We start from the raw sequence: 15759 nt of genomic DNA, 5'->3' as shown, positions 1-15759 counted from the left end.
AAACGTCATCAGTCATCACAGATACTACATTTCCCTAACTATCCCTTAGGTTTGGGTTTTTTTATATTTGATCAATTTCAGAGGAATGTAACAACGCAACATCATTTGTCTGTTCTAATGGAGCGTGTATTCCGATTACTTCTCGCTGCAATCGGCTCATTGACTGCCCGGAAGGTGAAGACGAGCGCTTGTGTAACTGTGCCGATTACCTGAGAGCTGAATTTTCGCAAGCCAAGATTTGTGACGGCTTCGTTGATTGCTGGGATTACTCGGATGAGAATAAATGCGGTAGGTATAAGGAAGAGATCTTTGCTAGTTAAAAGCGAGATATTATAGTTTTAGGCTATTCCGAAGGCCACTCATAAGAGATGTGGTACCATAGCTACCGTACATTTTGGAACGAATTTTACAGTAGGTAGCTGTGGTGCTACAGCTACTATTTGGATTGCTTGGTTGAAAAATTGCCAACAGTGATTTTATTAATTTTAATTAATTGGAAATCTTCTTGCTTTTTTAAGATTGGTGCAAAGAAGGGCAATTTGTGTGCGCAAACGCTCGTCAGTGCGTCAACATGACCAACGTCTGTGACGGCACGCCAGATTGTCCTCTCGGCGACGATGAGAAGAGTTGTGTGGCTTTGGGCGATGAAATAGAAAGCAATGAAGTGATACCTTATCATGAAGAAGGCAAGTTTAAATAACCTTGTTAAATTCCTCCATTCATAAAACGTCCGCGATGTTTGTTTAAACGTTATTAAAATTATCTAAGTATTTATTATATACCAGCTTGTTTATTTGCAATACAATCAAGCTTTATTCTTGTTACTCTTACTTGGAGTAGTTTGTTGGAATATATTTGGAAGTACAAAATAAAAATATACAATCATAAAATAAGCATTCACTTTTTTAAGGTTTTGTGATGGTTCGCAAGCGTGGTGTTTGGGGAAGACTGTGTGTCGAAAGCTTCGAGGATGTCGTGGCTCAAGCGCACAGCTCTCTGAAACTGCCGGACTTGGGTAGAGCGATATGTAGAGCTATGACGTACCAGTAAGTATAATCAAGAAAAATTTACCTTTCCCGATAAAACATTCTTTAAAATACCTCCCGAAAGAAGTAACTCTTCAGCACGCGACATTTTTGATATCCCAAAGCTGGAATCAATTCCACGACCTCCAACCTTGTCTAGAGTTTAGCTCTTAACCACCAGATGAAATCATAAATCCTACACAAGTACCCACAATAATTATTAGCCTAACATTCCTGCATAGCGCTATCGAAGTTTTCTAAGTGCGTCTGTAAGTATATAATATACGACAGCTGAAATGTAGGCTTCGGCCTGACCGAGCATACCACCTCGCTCGGTCGGAAGATCTTCCTTTGCGGCCTCCACGATTATTCCCACACAAGTAATTCTTCATCCTACAATACTATGTAAAAATTTCAGGGACTCACCGTGGGTGCGAGAAGCGAGGGAAGGTAGGAAGGTGAGCTCGGTGGGCTACTGGGAGGTGTGGCACAACAAGAACGCGCGCGCGGCGGACACGCGGCTCACGTTCAAGCGGTCCACCTGCGCCAGGCACCGCGCGCTGCGGATCAGGTGCAAGGACCTCAGCTGTGGCATTCGACCGCACGCCGATGTGCAACAACCCAGGTATTGGCCTTTTACTAGAGTTTTGATATTATTCAGAAAGCCGTAAGTGATTAAACACTGTCTCAAAAATCCAGCAAATTCTGATTTCTCCTATTAAAATATCTAGGGCGACAAATCGGTTCACTGTTATCTACGCTCGGTGACAACCGTAGAACATAATAGGTATCTGTCAAGTAATGATTATGTACGCGCTTGAGTTTTTTTTTTTTTATGAAATAAGGGGGCAAACGAGCAAACGGGTCACCTGATGGAAAGCAACTTCCGTCGCCCATGGACACTCGCAGCATCAGAAGAGCTGCAGGTGCGTTGCCGGCCTTTGAAGAGGGAATAGGGTAATAGGGGAGGGTAGGGATGGGAAGGGAAGGGAATAGGGGAGGGTAGGAAAGGGAATAGGGTAGGGGATTGGGCCTCCGGTAAACTCACTCACTCGGCGAAACACAGCGCAAGCCGGTTTTCTGTGAGAACGTGGTATTTCTCCGGTCGAGCCGGCCCATTCGTGCCGAAGCATGGCTCTCCCAGTGCGTCGCTGTTTCAAGGCAGCAGCTGTAGGGCACGCTAAGTAAGCGTAACGTGACTATAACTTGACGGACACAGGGTGTCGGGAAGATTCCTCGAGTCACGTCTAATCTGGACGTACCTAGGGTTGCCACTTGCCAGGAGTCCGGATAGAGCTTTATGAAAGCCTGTCCGGCCAAGATTATCAGGGAGTCAGGCTTTTGTAGAGCTTTGATTCGGCTACCGGGCAACCCTAGACAGCGGTAGTGAGGATTGTGTTGATCAGGCGTGTAACTCACTCGCGGTGGGGCAGGGTGGTGGGCGGCGGCGGCGCGGCGGCGGGCGCGTGGCCGTGGCAGGCAGCGCTGTACCGCGACGGCGACTTCCAGTGCGGCGCCACACTCGTCGCCGACCAGTGGCTGCTCTCCGCCAGCCATTGTTACTACCAGTGAGTATATTACCTCCAGTAAGCACAAACATTGTCGTAAGCATTACGATGTATGTACCATCGATAAAATTGATTCATATGCAGATGACGGATCTACGTCAGTTAGTCGGATGTAAGTCGTGATCGTGTCGGCTGGGTTTGACATGGCTCGACCAAACTATGTAGGACCGCCATCTATGTCTGTGAATCAACTTATCTGATAGTAGGTACAAACTTAGAATAAACATTAGGCTGTGGCCTGTGGAATAAATGTATGACGGAGGTCAGTGGCGAAGAATCAAATTATGAGAGTCCGTCAGACGGACTCTCATAATTTGATTCGGGAAAGCAACATCTTTGTCGTCCCAAAGGGAAATAACTACCACCAGATAAGATCTCTCAAACTAATCCTCAGATGTTAAATCAGTCGGCTGGGCCAACAACCCGACTACCGACTACTATAATAGGTATAGCTGATTACTCGCTTGTTACCGAACGCTAACAACCGAGTAATCAGCTATACCTACAGATGGCATTTTCAGTTTAAGTAGGTTTTCCAGGATACCTCATATTTATACAAGCAACAGCGTTAATTTTGATTCTCACTGAAATAATTGGTGTTCGCTATTGTTTGCGAGTGACAAACGACAGCAATTAACGCGAGCAATTAGGGATTCATTTACTTCATTACTACGCCATCAATATGTTCAGTTAGATTTATTAATACACTCAACAACTTGGCGTTATTTCCTGTTTTGTGAACTTTGGCTCTGTTTAGAACTTTAACTTTATATAAACGAAGTACAAAATTTACAAGTGTCTTGTAAATTTTGTAATATATATATATAATAATAATAACTCGATCACAAGATAAACTGACCGATAATAAGTATCTCTTTTAACAACAGCTAGACCCCATGATAACATTAATTTGCTAACAATTTCAGAGCTACCGAAGCGCACTGGGTGGCTCGTCTAGGAGCGTTAAGGCGAGGGGCGTGGCCGCGCGGGCCGTGGGAGCGAGTGACGCGCGTGCGACAGATCGTGTTGCACCCGCGATACGCCGCGCACGGCTTCCGCAACGACATCGCGCTGCTGCGTATAGACCCTGTGGCGTTACACGCGCGGCTGCGACCCGCCTGCCTGCCGCCGGCCCGCCTGCCGCCCCCCGCGGGGAAGCACTGCACCGTCGTTGGCTGGGGACAGCTGTACGAGCATGAGAGAGTCTTCCGTAAGTGATTTGGTCCATCTCACTAGTGTTAGATCAAAATGCCTTCGAAATTAAAAAATCTTCTTACCAGATTTACACTCTCGTGCAGACTCGAGGCGAGAATGTAAGATGATATCAACGCTTGAGGTAATTTTGTAGAAACAAACACTAGAGCATGTTTATAGTTACTTTTTGCTTTCATGTAATGCCTTCTACTTAGTAGGTACTTGGTTGCCATTTAAATCTTTGGATCTTCAATATCTTCATTCTGCTTGATCTTTGACTCTAAGACACTCTTCCAGCGGACACGCTACAAGAGGTGGAGCTGCCCGTGATCTCTACGGAGGAGTGCCGTCGTCGCACGCGGCTGCTGCCGCTGTACCGCGTCACGGACGACATGTTCTGTGCGGGCTACGAGCGCGGCGGCCGGGACGCCTGTTTAGGTGACTCCGGGGGACCGCTCATGTGCCAGGTATGAACCAGAGATTCATTGGACAGAGAAGCTATGATAATACTCGAAGTTATCAGTTATAATTTGTCAGCAATATTATCATCTAAGGTTTCACCACTTCCTGAAAGGTGCCGGATAGTCTATCCACAACTTGACAGATAGAGTATGGAGAATCTCTCAGATAAGTTGTGGATAGCCAATCCGGCAGTTATCAGGGAGTAGTGAAACAGGCCCTAAGGCTTGCGAAACGTCAGCTTGTGTCATATGTATAAGTAATTGTCCGTCCATATACCAATAGTCTTATTCATGACTATTATTTCTAACATGAGAAACTCGCTGTAGGCTAAATAAGTCGTGCAGGAAAATGTAGAGTTCATAATATCTCCTATTTCTGGACGTTTTACAAGTAGTAGGCAAGGCGAGTAAACAGTTGGACACGCACTTCGTTTCACTACGATTCGTGACATGGCATTTTGGATTACCTTATACCTAGTGCACATTTTAATACAGACCATTTACAGCTACTTATCTTTTTCAGGAGGACGACAGATGGTACATCTACGGCGTGACGAGCAACGGGTACGGCTGCGCGCGCGCCAACCGGCCCGGCGTCTACACGAAGGTGTCCAACTACATCGAGTGGATCGACAGCGTGCTCGCCTCCCACACGCCCGCCAGAAACACGACGACGTACGACGAATCCGACGAGGGATTCTACGACGACCTCGAAGTCGCGGAGAACAGACGATTCAACAGCTTCGACACCTGTCGAGGCTTCAGGTGCCCGCTAGGCGAGTGCCTCCCCTCGTCGAGCCGATGCAACGGCTTCATAGAGTGCGCCGACGGAAGCGACGAGTGGAACTGCTCCAAAAACTCCATCAACTCCACCAAACTAAACCCCGATTAGGTTCACTAGCGACTATATTTAAATACGAAATTCTGACTGATACATTGTAAGTAGGTTAAGTTTAGTACTCGACTAGCAAATCGTTTTTTTTCTCGCAGAAACAACTTTGCCATATGTCTTGGGCCTGTAAATATAGCTTTAATTATTTTCTAAGCCCGATTTGTATTATCAGTGCGTTAAACTATTTATTAAAACATGGAATACCTTTTTCGTTTGAAACGACTCTTCGAATGGACGATGTAGGCCATGAATAAAAACATTCTACATAATTTTTTGTTTCTTTTATCACCTGTTTGTAGAAAATTAACCCTAGAATGCTGGACTGTGTTTTGCTATGAGCATTTTGTCGCTCGCAACGAAAAAATGCGAATTCCTGAAAGCTATATCATATCGAGCATCCTAGTAACCGTTCTTCACTTCTTTATTCAAGAAATTTAAAAAAAGGCCACACAGCAAGCACAGGCGACCACGTGTTACCTAGTAAAAGTATAAATTAAACGCGCTAATATTTTAAAAATGATTTATTATCTCGAGAAATAAATTAAAAAACTGTTATCAAAATAAGAAGTAATAAATAATTACAAATCTCCACATTGAAATCGCAATAAAATTATTAATCGAAACGTAAAATACACATTAGCTATCATATTAATACTCGAATCAATACAAAATCAATAATGTAGAATGTCCTAATATAAAATTCTGAGAAATTACAATATAATTAAAAATTAACTTAAAATTAACGAGAGAATCACTAGAGTGGTTCACGACCGGGGTTATAATCACTCTATAATTACAGATAGCCAATATTGAAAACAATTCGAGCCCGAACACTGACGACATGATTGCGCTAGCGGTTAGAGAAAAACATCCATACTATATTTTAAAGATTTATAAATATTTCTAGACGAAGTCGTAAAAGTTTTTGTGTAAAAAAACTGTCTGTAAAATGCTAAAATAGAAAAGTGTTATAAATTGGTGTTCGGTATTTAAAAGAGTATTCTAAACAGAGCCTCTACACAAGCTGTCATTGCTTACAGAAGGAAGTTGTTCTATGGATGTTCATGTCAAACTTCTTAGATATCGAGCTTCGCGAATCGCGATGACAACTTGGCTAAATCTCAGCTGCGCAGCCACATCGAACACATCGGGCTCGTGAAAATTTCGAGACAATCACACGCCTTACATCTAAGCCTGACTCCCGTACCGCGCGGTACTGTTACGTCCAGTATATGTCAAAACAAATATAAAGTGTAAGGAACATTATACATAAAGGCCAGTAAATACTTGAATACTATGTCATATCTTACTATCTAACGAGCGAATGAGCAAGGAATCGCGGTAGTGGGCCGAAGTGGTATTGAACTAGTTCCGTTTCGACTCATTCTCATCTAAATGTTAACAAAATATCCTATTGCTTTCTTGGTATCATTAAAATTGGTAGCATTATAATATCCGAGGAAGCGCAAGGGCGATATCTCAAATAAGTAAAGGTGATCTTTGTAACATTGGATATTGTGAACGTTCGGATTTAAAGAACTGTTTAAAACATTAAAAAAAAACACAATATTCCCTATATGAAAAATTCACTAAGAATATAATGGTCTTCATTTGGACATATCTTTAATTATCTTGAGATTAATTATTTTAACTGTGATACTTTTCTTGCGCTTAGTAGCAGTATGGCTATTCTATGTTGTGTTGACATTTATATATGTGAATGCCATCAATTATATTAAAATAAGCTTTTACTATGATACCTTTTTTGCTCTTAGTTGGGCTCACTATCCTAAGATTTGTCTACATTTAGATGTGAACGAGTAGTTCCGGGGTATGGTTGGCCCCGCTGGTTGTCTAGCCCTTGTTCTCTACTGGCGAGGTGGTGAGGCCGGTGGGCGGCTTGTTCACGACAGTCTTGAATTGCTCCGGGATCGGCATCTCCGTCTGAAACACAAACATGATTATTGATAACTTGATACAGGACAAAAGTCAAAGAAGGAATAGAGCTCTTTGGGATCGGCAGGAGATTATCTTGCGAGAGCAATCGCTTATCACATAGCTGTTGGAACTGGAATTCTAGTTCGACTCAGATTCGAAAACAAAATGAGCGGTTGTTTGCCTAAGTTGACTGGCGACAAAGAGTTCACTTAAACATACATACTACATTTTTTCCAATAATAATACTCCCCACACCGGTTTCGGTGACGGTGGCTGGTTTCATTGAAACCAGACCAGGTACGCAGGAGTAATTTTATAGTGCCCAAGTGTGTGCGCAGTACACAAGAGCACTCTCTATTCCTTTACTCTCATAACCCAGTGGGACGGAAGACCGACACGACTGGCGAGAGATCAGGCGCAGGACCGACTTTTTACATGCCCATCCGACGCATGGATCATCTTACTTGTCAGACAATCAGGTGATCAGCCTGCATTGTCCTAACCAAACTTGGAAATAACATGTTTCCAACGCGGGATTCGAACCCACGACCTCCGGAGTCGAGAGCGACGCTCTAACCACTAGACCACGGAGGCGTTATTTTTTCCAATGCGAGTCAAACGACATTGTTAATACCCCAGTAATCGTCTGCAAATTCGTACACACAGACAAAAAGTCTGTGCCAAGATCGTATTCATTTCAATAATAAAAAAAAGACTGTAGTCCAGCGATATAAGTTTTTAATCGTGGTTTAAAAAGTTCAAACGTCAAAGTAATGACCATAATCCATGATGTTTAGGTTTATAAAAGTTAGGTAATTGGAAGGCAGTTCAGGGAAAAACAGGATATTATCTCCATAGATCCATACCACAACGTCAAAGTTAAAATATTTTTATTCAGAATGAATATAATACAGACTGTTTTAGATGTTCAGAAAATATTATTTTGTATGTGGTGGTAGTCATCATGTAGACTATCAGTGGTTCTCAACCTTTTTTTACACTGGCCACAAATATGTTTTGATCTTGGTGTTGCCGCTACAGGTCGAGTATAACTGCTCTACATGATACCTAACACCACTTTATAAATAGGCTACTAGCCCAATCGAGCTATACTCACATAGTCTCCATTACTCTTGGGCAGGAGGACGTTCATCTCGGAGGACTTGGAGCTGACGATCTCCACGTCCAGCGACTCCGGCGACAGGTAGATCTGGCACCCGTCCGTCTTGTCGATAGAGATCGTTGGCACCTTGCCCAACACCTGACAACAAACGATACGTTAAGACTGGAGGACATAGAACATAAATATGTATTGGGTATACGGGGTATACCACTAGAATAACTAGATACTGTGAGGAAATTTATTTACTTATAGGTGAAACCAGCAGATACCACCAGATGCTATTAGAGAAATTTATTCACAGGCAGATGGTAGAACCTTCATAAATTGTTCGGGTTATAGCTTGACATAGCCAAACTATTGTAACAGAATTGAACAATAAAAATTTATCTTATCTTATCTTATTAAATAAAGCAGGTCCGCGATCTTCCTATCAGCCCAAATAAATTCAAACGGGACTGAGAAGTCAAAAGAGTGGATAATTGTTTCGTCAGTCCTGATACGATTTAAATTAATGATTCGTCAATAGTTACGTAATTGGCGCGGGACGTAGGCTACAAATGCTTGTGTAATCAAGTTATATTCGTTCAAATTAACTTTTAAAACTGGTACCGTACCTCGTAAGCAAAAGGTAAATCTGAAACTAATGAGATAGACAAAAGTGCTGAAATTCTACTAGCGAGGAAAATTGGTGAGTGAAAAACTGTAATGAGTTTTAATTTTTTGAGGCTCGTTACTCTTTTCAGCATTTTTACTACGTGCAATTTTTGTAAAACATAAGGTGATGTACACACTCGCCATAAAACGTGTCTGTGGATTAGGTTTAAAGGTCTTTGCTGTGGATAGAGCGAAGATTTCGGCTCAGCGAAGGATGACAGACGCATCTCAAACGATATCGGCCGCAGACTGCCGCGATATTCGGACAGAAACCCGACATAGAAGGAACAAAGTCACTGCCTAATTTGTATTTCGAAAATTTATCAAATCATGTTTGATTCACGATATTGGTATTAGTCTACTTTTAGGCCGTGCGCCCATTGCGACTTTTTGTAGCGATGCAGTCGCGATACTGTCGCATATTTGCATCGACACAGTTGCGATGCAGTCGCTAGCTGTGTATTTTGTATGGAGTTGTAAATAGTAGTGATGCAGTCGTGCGCTTTTAAGTCGCGCGATTCTAAAAGTCGCAGTGGGCGAAAGCCCTTATTCTTTCCATTTTTGTTACTTTTCAAAGTCTCATAGTCTCAACTACACTATCATTAAGTTCCATACTCCAGAGATTCGCGTCCTACGGTATAATCAAAGACAACATAAAAGAACTTTATGATTACTTTCTTCATCTCATCTGTCATACACACGTCACAACTTTTGCTAACTCATCTGTAAATATTACCTATTTTATTTCGTGGTTTATTTTATTATGCTTTCTTTATTGTAGAAATTCTTTGAACGTTTATATTTTATGCGATAGTAATAAAAACAGTCGAACGCGACGTTATGAACGTTTTGACGAACGGGCATGGATATAATTTGAGAAAAAATTATGACGAAATTGTTGAGCGAATTGGCAGCTTTGTACCAGCATCTTTACGAACGATCTACGTGAATCTTACAGTTTACCATCTTGTACGTATCTATATGTAGATAATGTTATGAGTATAAACTTTTATTTATATTAAAAAATATAGGCATCACCGTAGCATAGAGAAACGGACTGAACGATACCCGTCTTAACCCGTCGATCGTGGGAAAACGAGACACAATAGATATTCTATTGTGTCTCGTTTACCGGTGAGCTTATGGGGTTTGATGAATTAAATTGACCACTCGTTACAAGTAGGAAAAGCAGTCGTGCTGCCAATACTTATCCCTGTTTTCTCGGTATATAGAAAGACAGAGAACTATTCTCAGAATCTTGAAAATTTGATTTACAGTTAGATATGAAACGTTCTTTCCATTTATAAGATAATAAAAAAATACTCCAAGCTTAAACTTTAATCCATGTAGCTGTATTTGTATAATACGGTAAAAAGCCAGACTTTGTGAGCTACATAGAGAAGCGCTCGTCAAGGAAATATATCTAACAACAAATGGGGTTACATAAGCAGTACGTGTCACGTGGTGCACTAACGTACTCTTTAGTCACTTAGTATAGAATCACGGCAAAACCAATTTACTCCACACACAGCGACGAGCTTTACATATTAATGGACAGTATCACCTGACCTTATACTGCATTTATTCTCCACAAACAACCTTGATTGTCCATTAATACTGGTAGCAATATTGATTTTGTAACTTTTCCTAACCCTGCAGGCCTTTGGTTTATACAGTATTTTCAGAGCGAACACTTCTTCAAACACTGTAGTGCCTGGGATACGATTTTTAAATGTCTGTATGGTTGCCCAAGCACATACGGCATTCACGCAACAAAGTCGGCCTAGTCCAAAGGATTGAATAGCTCAAAACGTCCGGGACCAACCAGGCGTGGATTTCCTTACGGTGTTTTCCTTCACCGTACGAGCATTCGTATTATGTACTTAAGAGCTGAAAATCTCTCATTGGTACACAGCTCCACCCGGGATCGAACCTGCACCCTCTCGAGTGCAAACCCAAGGTCTACCCACCCGGCCACGAACGCTCTACCTCATCCTACGTTATCAATAAATCAACCTCAAGGTTTCAACCCTCGAGAGATTACGTGAACGTAGTTTGGGTCATCAGTTGTAAAGGATCGTCACGGTAACGACGTGCTAAATGAAAGATAACGTGACTAACTGAACAATGTTTAGAAACATACTTTTACAAATTCAATTACAGTTTACGGTTAAAATATTTTTAACTTACGGCCGTTCCCAATATTTGATCTATCTCTGGAGATAGGAATAGCTCACAATTGACATAATTTATGTCTAATGTGAGCTATTCCTATCTCTAGTAGGGCAAAACCAGAGATAGATCAAATATTGGGAACGGCCGTAAGTCTCTGTTTATTAAACTATAGTAAGCACCGAAGTACGCACAATTTGGCTTAAAGCCAAGGAAAATTGAATTAATGTGAACGGTAACTTTTAAGGCCCTGTATTTCCAGAAACGGACAATTTTCAAGATTTAAAAGTGTATAAAATAACGGCCATCAAAAAACTTTAAAATTGCAGGCACAAAGGCTCGGCTGGTACGCTTTCAGTCACACACTTTGCGCCTGCAATTTTATAGTTTTTTGATCGCCGATATTTTATAAATCAATTAAATCGAGTCAAAAAAACGAAACGCCCTAGATACATTCTTTGTCTTTAATTCAGTACAAAAATGATCTGAAAATTCCAAATAACTTGGACATAGTAAGGCAATTTCGTTAAAAGAAGAGGTAACTTTGCGATTTTTCCTATCGAGTGAAGTTCATGATATTGTGTAATGGAATATAAATTCCACTGTGTTAGATCCTTAACTAACACATATATTTTTTTCAGAATTTAAATTACTATATTTTTATGTCTCCTGTCACTTTTAAATCTTGAAAATCGTCCGTTTCTGGGAATACAGGGCCTTAAAGCTCCTTCCACTGCATGGGGATCGGCCGGTACTTTCTGCTGTCAGTTTTTATAAATGCGGTTTCTTGACGGTGGCATCGTAGCGATAAATGCTGACATTCTATGGCCTGCTACCGGTGACCGACACCCAGCTTCTATAATAGTCATTAGTCATTGGATTAATTTACAGGTCACCTACATGATAAAATACCTCCCACTGATCCTATACACGGTGAACTTCGTAAGGAACCTATACAAGGAGTCACGAAAGCGGACGCTAATGTGGGAAGCTCAGATAAAAGACGTCCAGCTCAAGCTAGACTTGATATTGTGTCAAGAGGAGGAGGTCAAACAGGAGTTCAGAGATAGGGAGGAGAGTTTGAGGAGAGCCACGGAACAGTACCATCGAGTGCGAGCTCAAGTGCGCCAGATCATAGCGAGGAGCGACTTACACGAACTGAAATTGCCCATCGACATTACACATTTACACCTCAATACGACTTCTGAAGAAGGTGGGATTTTTATTTTTATAAAGGTTGACAAGCCGGTATGAATAAAATGTTTTTAAGTAAGGAAGATTGTTCTTTTGTAAAAAACTGTTTTAGCAAACTACGGAAAAGCCAAACTATGTCATGTTTGTATGTATAGACATACACATATGTTTAATATTTTAAAATATATCTGTACCTTGAAACTTTCCAGAATCAAAACTATTAGAAGAACTTATAAAAGACTGTAACTATAAGAAAGAAGAACCAGTAGACGAAACCACATTTGCCCAATTTTATGATAGAGCCGATACAGTTGGTACATTAAAGGACAGCACATTTGACAGTAAAGACGGCAAGGGTTACACCATTAAATTCGTGAAGGTGACTAATGTTTACAAAATGTCGTATCTTCAACATCATTACAAACAAAAGAGACTGCAACGGGCAAAACACGCCAATCTAAACAAAAAGGTAGGCTTGCCAGTTCTTTACATATCTTACAATAACATTACACTGTTTTTTTTTTTAAATCCCTTCTAATATTTATAAAGGTCATGAAGAGTTTGCTTGAATGTGATAATCTCACGAACTACTGGACCGATTTTTATATAATTTGCCACAGATATAGAGTAGACAACGGGTAAGTAGATAGTCTACTTCTTTGCGAGAATAGGTACGGTTTGCCCGAAATTCCTTGTTTAGATGGCGGATAGCCAAGGAAGAAAAGCATACGGCCCACTTCGGCAAAGTTACCTAGAATAAAGAGTGAATTTTCCAAATCCTGTGAATGAATCTTGGTGGATTTGCCAAATGAACTTGGCTTGCTTTTCGAAACTTTGGAAGTTTTCAGACTAAATTCTTTTAAACTCCAACTCATCAATGTAAATTACTTTACTAAGAAAGAAACAGATATCGTAAAATATTATATTATTTAACAATACTCTAGTAAAATCACAGTATGTTTACAGACAAACAACATAAAAATTTTATTCAACGAATGGAACAATTCTTTGAAAGCGGTGACGAAAAAAGTGTATTCCGTCGACTCAGGAATATCCACGGAGGAAGCTATCGATGATAACTTCCTACACGACCAAGAAAGAAATGAACACGTAGAAGAGAGAAATGAATCCCAAGACGACGTTCATATTCAAAACCAGTGCCTCACGTATGGAAACTATTCCAACGAGGTTAGTTCTCGCATTAAATTGGTTCAAAGTTTATACAAGTTCGTAGTTACGAATTGGCGTCTGACAGTAAAAGTTTTGATTTGGATAGGATGGGTCATCAACTTAAAAGGTACCTATCGTGCTTTCACACAGAGGGAGCTTATGAATATGATGTTATCATCAATATGCGTTATACAAATGTATGGGAGCTGTCGAAAATTTTTATCAGGAACTAGAACTCATACTCACCCAACTAGAAACCAAACTATAGCATAGAGCAGAGGTTGCCAAACTTGTATGTTTCGTAGACCCCTTTCAAAATTTGTTGGATCCGGCGGACCCCTGCAGTACACCCCGGGGACAGCGTTCTCAAATATGAGAGTTATATCTACATACAGTATGGTATTTTTATGTGCCTATTCCATCAATCATATTTTGTTTCAGGATGTGACGCGTGAAAGCGAAACAATGGCGATGGACTGCACGACAAAAATATTCGACAACCGTCGCAACTACACTTGGGGGGATCAAGCTCTACCCGTACTCCCGGAGGAGACTAGCAGTGAAATTGAAATTCAAGAATTGGATCTAAATGTTAATATTTTGGATTAAATATAATTAATTTGATGATATTAAAGATTGTTCAGTTTACTTGTAGATCTGTGTATGTATCTAAAGAAAGTGGAAGAATTATAGTCCAACCTACAAATACTTTTCTTTTGCTCTAAAGTTTGGACCTTAAAAAACTAAGGTATCCTTCATGTTGGGCCATGATAGATGTCCGTGATTGCCAACATAATTACATAGTTGTCTACAGGGATTCACAATCTACTTCGATATAGGGCTCCCACACAAAACTGCGAATTCCCATCGCAGCGCATCACAATGTCATTTTAAGTATGAGTTTTCTTGCAGATTTTTGCAATGCGATGCGAATTCGCGTTTTGTGTGGGAGCCCTCACCTCTACACGATCGTTATCTCATTTATTTTTAGGCTGACCTAGAGATCATATTTGACCAGTATTCCCTTACTTCATTATGTTCTTACTCGATATTAACTGAATGACAATTTCTTCGATAAAAATGTACCAGAAAATTTGAAGCAAAATTTACCTGCATCTTAAACGAGATTGTCACAAAACCGAAACGATTTCCAGCTAGCTAGCTTCGCCTGCTCTGAATGAGCCCGCATTAAACATTCAACGACGACGTGCTTCTACCTTATTATGGGTAGCAAAATTATGAAATTAGCTTTTCATACACCGAGGTAATTTTGTTCTTGAGCAAAATTTACATACGCTCGGTAGAAGAACCGGTCAAAATAAATTGTACTTTTTTCGGCATCCAAAGGGGGAAAAAGAAAAAAAGACATGTTGCTATGCATTGCTGTCAAGTAACAGCTCTATAAACTTCTTTAGGAAGTGGCAACTCTATAGTTAAAGTACTCGTCGTATATTACTGCGAAGTACCAAACCACTTTCTTGCCTATGCTGAGAAGTAGCTACCCTAACTAATTTTCGCCTATTCAAACAATAGGCGGAAATAGTTAAGTAGCAAACCTAACTACATATCACCTACGCTGAGAAGTGGCAACTCTAACTTAAGCAAACTCCTGGCCTATAGCTATATTTTACAGTCCTCACCTGCATCTGCACAGACTGGCAGTTGACGAACTCAACACTGGAGACGAGGTTGTCGAAGACCACAGCGCACTTGGTGCACGAGTCGAGCACCACTCCGTTGATCTTGCCGCGCACCGTCAGCGCCGAGTCGCGGCACCGGAACATGTACACCACGTTGTTCATGTCCGCGTTCTCCACCACCAGGTTGGAGTTGCCCTTCTGGTATTCCTGCGAAGTAAGGGTGTTGTTAGATTATTACGAAGAGTTATAACATGCGCAAACAAAGGTTTTGCGAACTGCTAAACTTGTACTCTATTAGTTAGTATTGTAGATTACATATTTAGAGATTTTTACGACAGTCAAATTTTGTGGCCTAGTGACGGCAAACAATGTAAAGAATTTTATTTTACGGTTACACACGTTCACACTCGTACGGTCTGCTATAGGCATAATAGCAATACCTATAACAATCGTGTGCGAGTAAAAGGGAAAAATAGAGATGAGCCAACGTACGAAACATTCTGCAACTGCACTTTAGTAAAGACCGTTGAGTGGTTTAAATTTTATACGAGTCAAACCTTAAAAGCTTTTGTGGTACTCTTTAGCTGTGTTGCGGAGAGCACTCGAATTTCTTACTACATCATTATTTGCGACGGCATATCGTCTACACTACATCACCGATCACGTACAAAAACTAGCGAATGGAATCCAAAAAGCACCATCAGAGAAATTGATTCTTACGCATATGA

At 40.9% G+C, this 15759-nt stretch overlaps 2 protein-coding genes across 8 annotated transcripts in view; one reads left to right on the top strand and one right to left on the bottom strand.

Moving 5' to 3' along the window:
- The window catches only part of LOC121730124 (cell wall protein DAN4-like), a 57281-nt gene extending 51872 nt beyond the window's left edge, over positions 1-5409 (top strand). For 2 of the 3 annotated variants that reach the window (XM_042118998.1, XM_042119000.1), the window contains 8 exons: positions 82-288; positions 519-686; positions 911-1046; positions 1444-1650; positions 2432-2593; positions 3520-3803; positions 4085-4254; positions 4772-5409. In XM_042118998.1, the coding sequence (XP_041974932.1) occupies positions 82-288; positions 519-686; positions 911-1046; positions 1444-1650; positions 2432-2593; positions 3520-3803; positions 4085-4254; positions 4772-5140 (1703 nt within the window). In that variant the 3' untranslated portion in view covers positions 5141-5409. The remainder of the gene's footprint in view (positions 1-81; positions 289-518; positions 687-910; positions 1047-1443; positions 1651-2431; positions 2594-3519; positions 3804-4084; positions 4255-4771) is intronic. The other variant, XM_042118999.1, reaches the window with a different exon arrangement.
- A 1342-nt stretch (positions 5410-6751) lies between these two features.
- The window catches only part of LOC121730129 (adenylyl cyclase-associated protein 1), a 45212-nt gene continuing 36204 nt past the window's right edge, over positions 6752-15759 (bottom strand). For all 5 annotated transcript variants that reach the window (XM_042119011.1, XM_042119006.1, XM_042119010.1 and 2 more), the window contains exons 7-9: positions 15032-15238; positions 8196-8339; positions 6752-7084 (exon numbers count right to left, since the gene is read on the bottom strand). In XM_042119011.1, coding sequence (XP_041974945.1) covers positions 6995-7084; positions 8196-8339; positions 15032-15238 — 441 coding nt within the window. In that variant the 3' untranslated portion in view covers positions 6752-6994. The remainder of the gene's footprint in view (positions 7085-8195; positions 8340-15031; positions 15239-15759) is intronic.

Source organism: Aricia agestis, chromosome 9 (assembly GCF_905147365.1).
Source record: "Aricia agestis chromosome 9, ilAriAges1.1, whole genome shotgun sequence".
NCBI classification, from domain to species: Eukaryota; Metazoa; Arthropoda; class Insecta; order Lepidoptera; family Lycaenidae; genus Aricia; species Aricia agestis.
The sequence above is the reverse complement of the archived record's forward strand: the minus strand, read 5'-3'. Positions and strand labels throughout refer to the sequence as shown.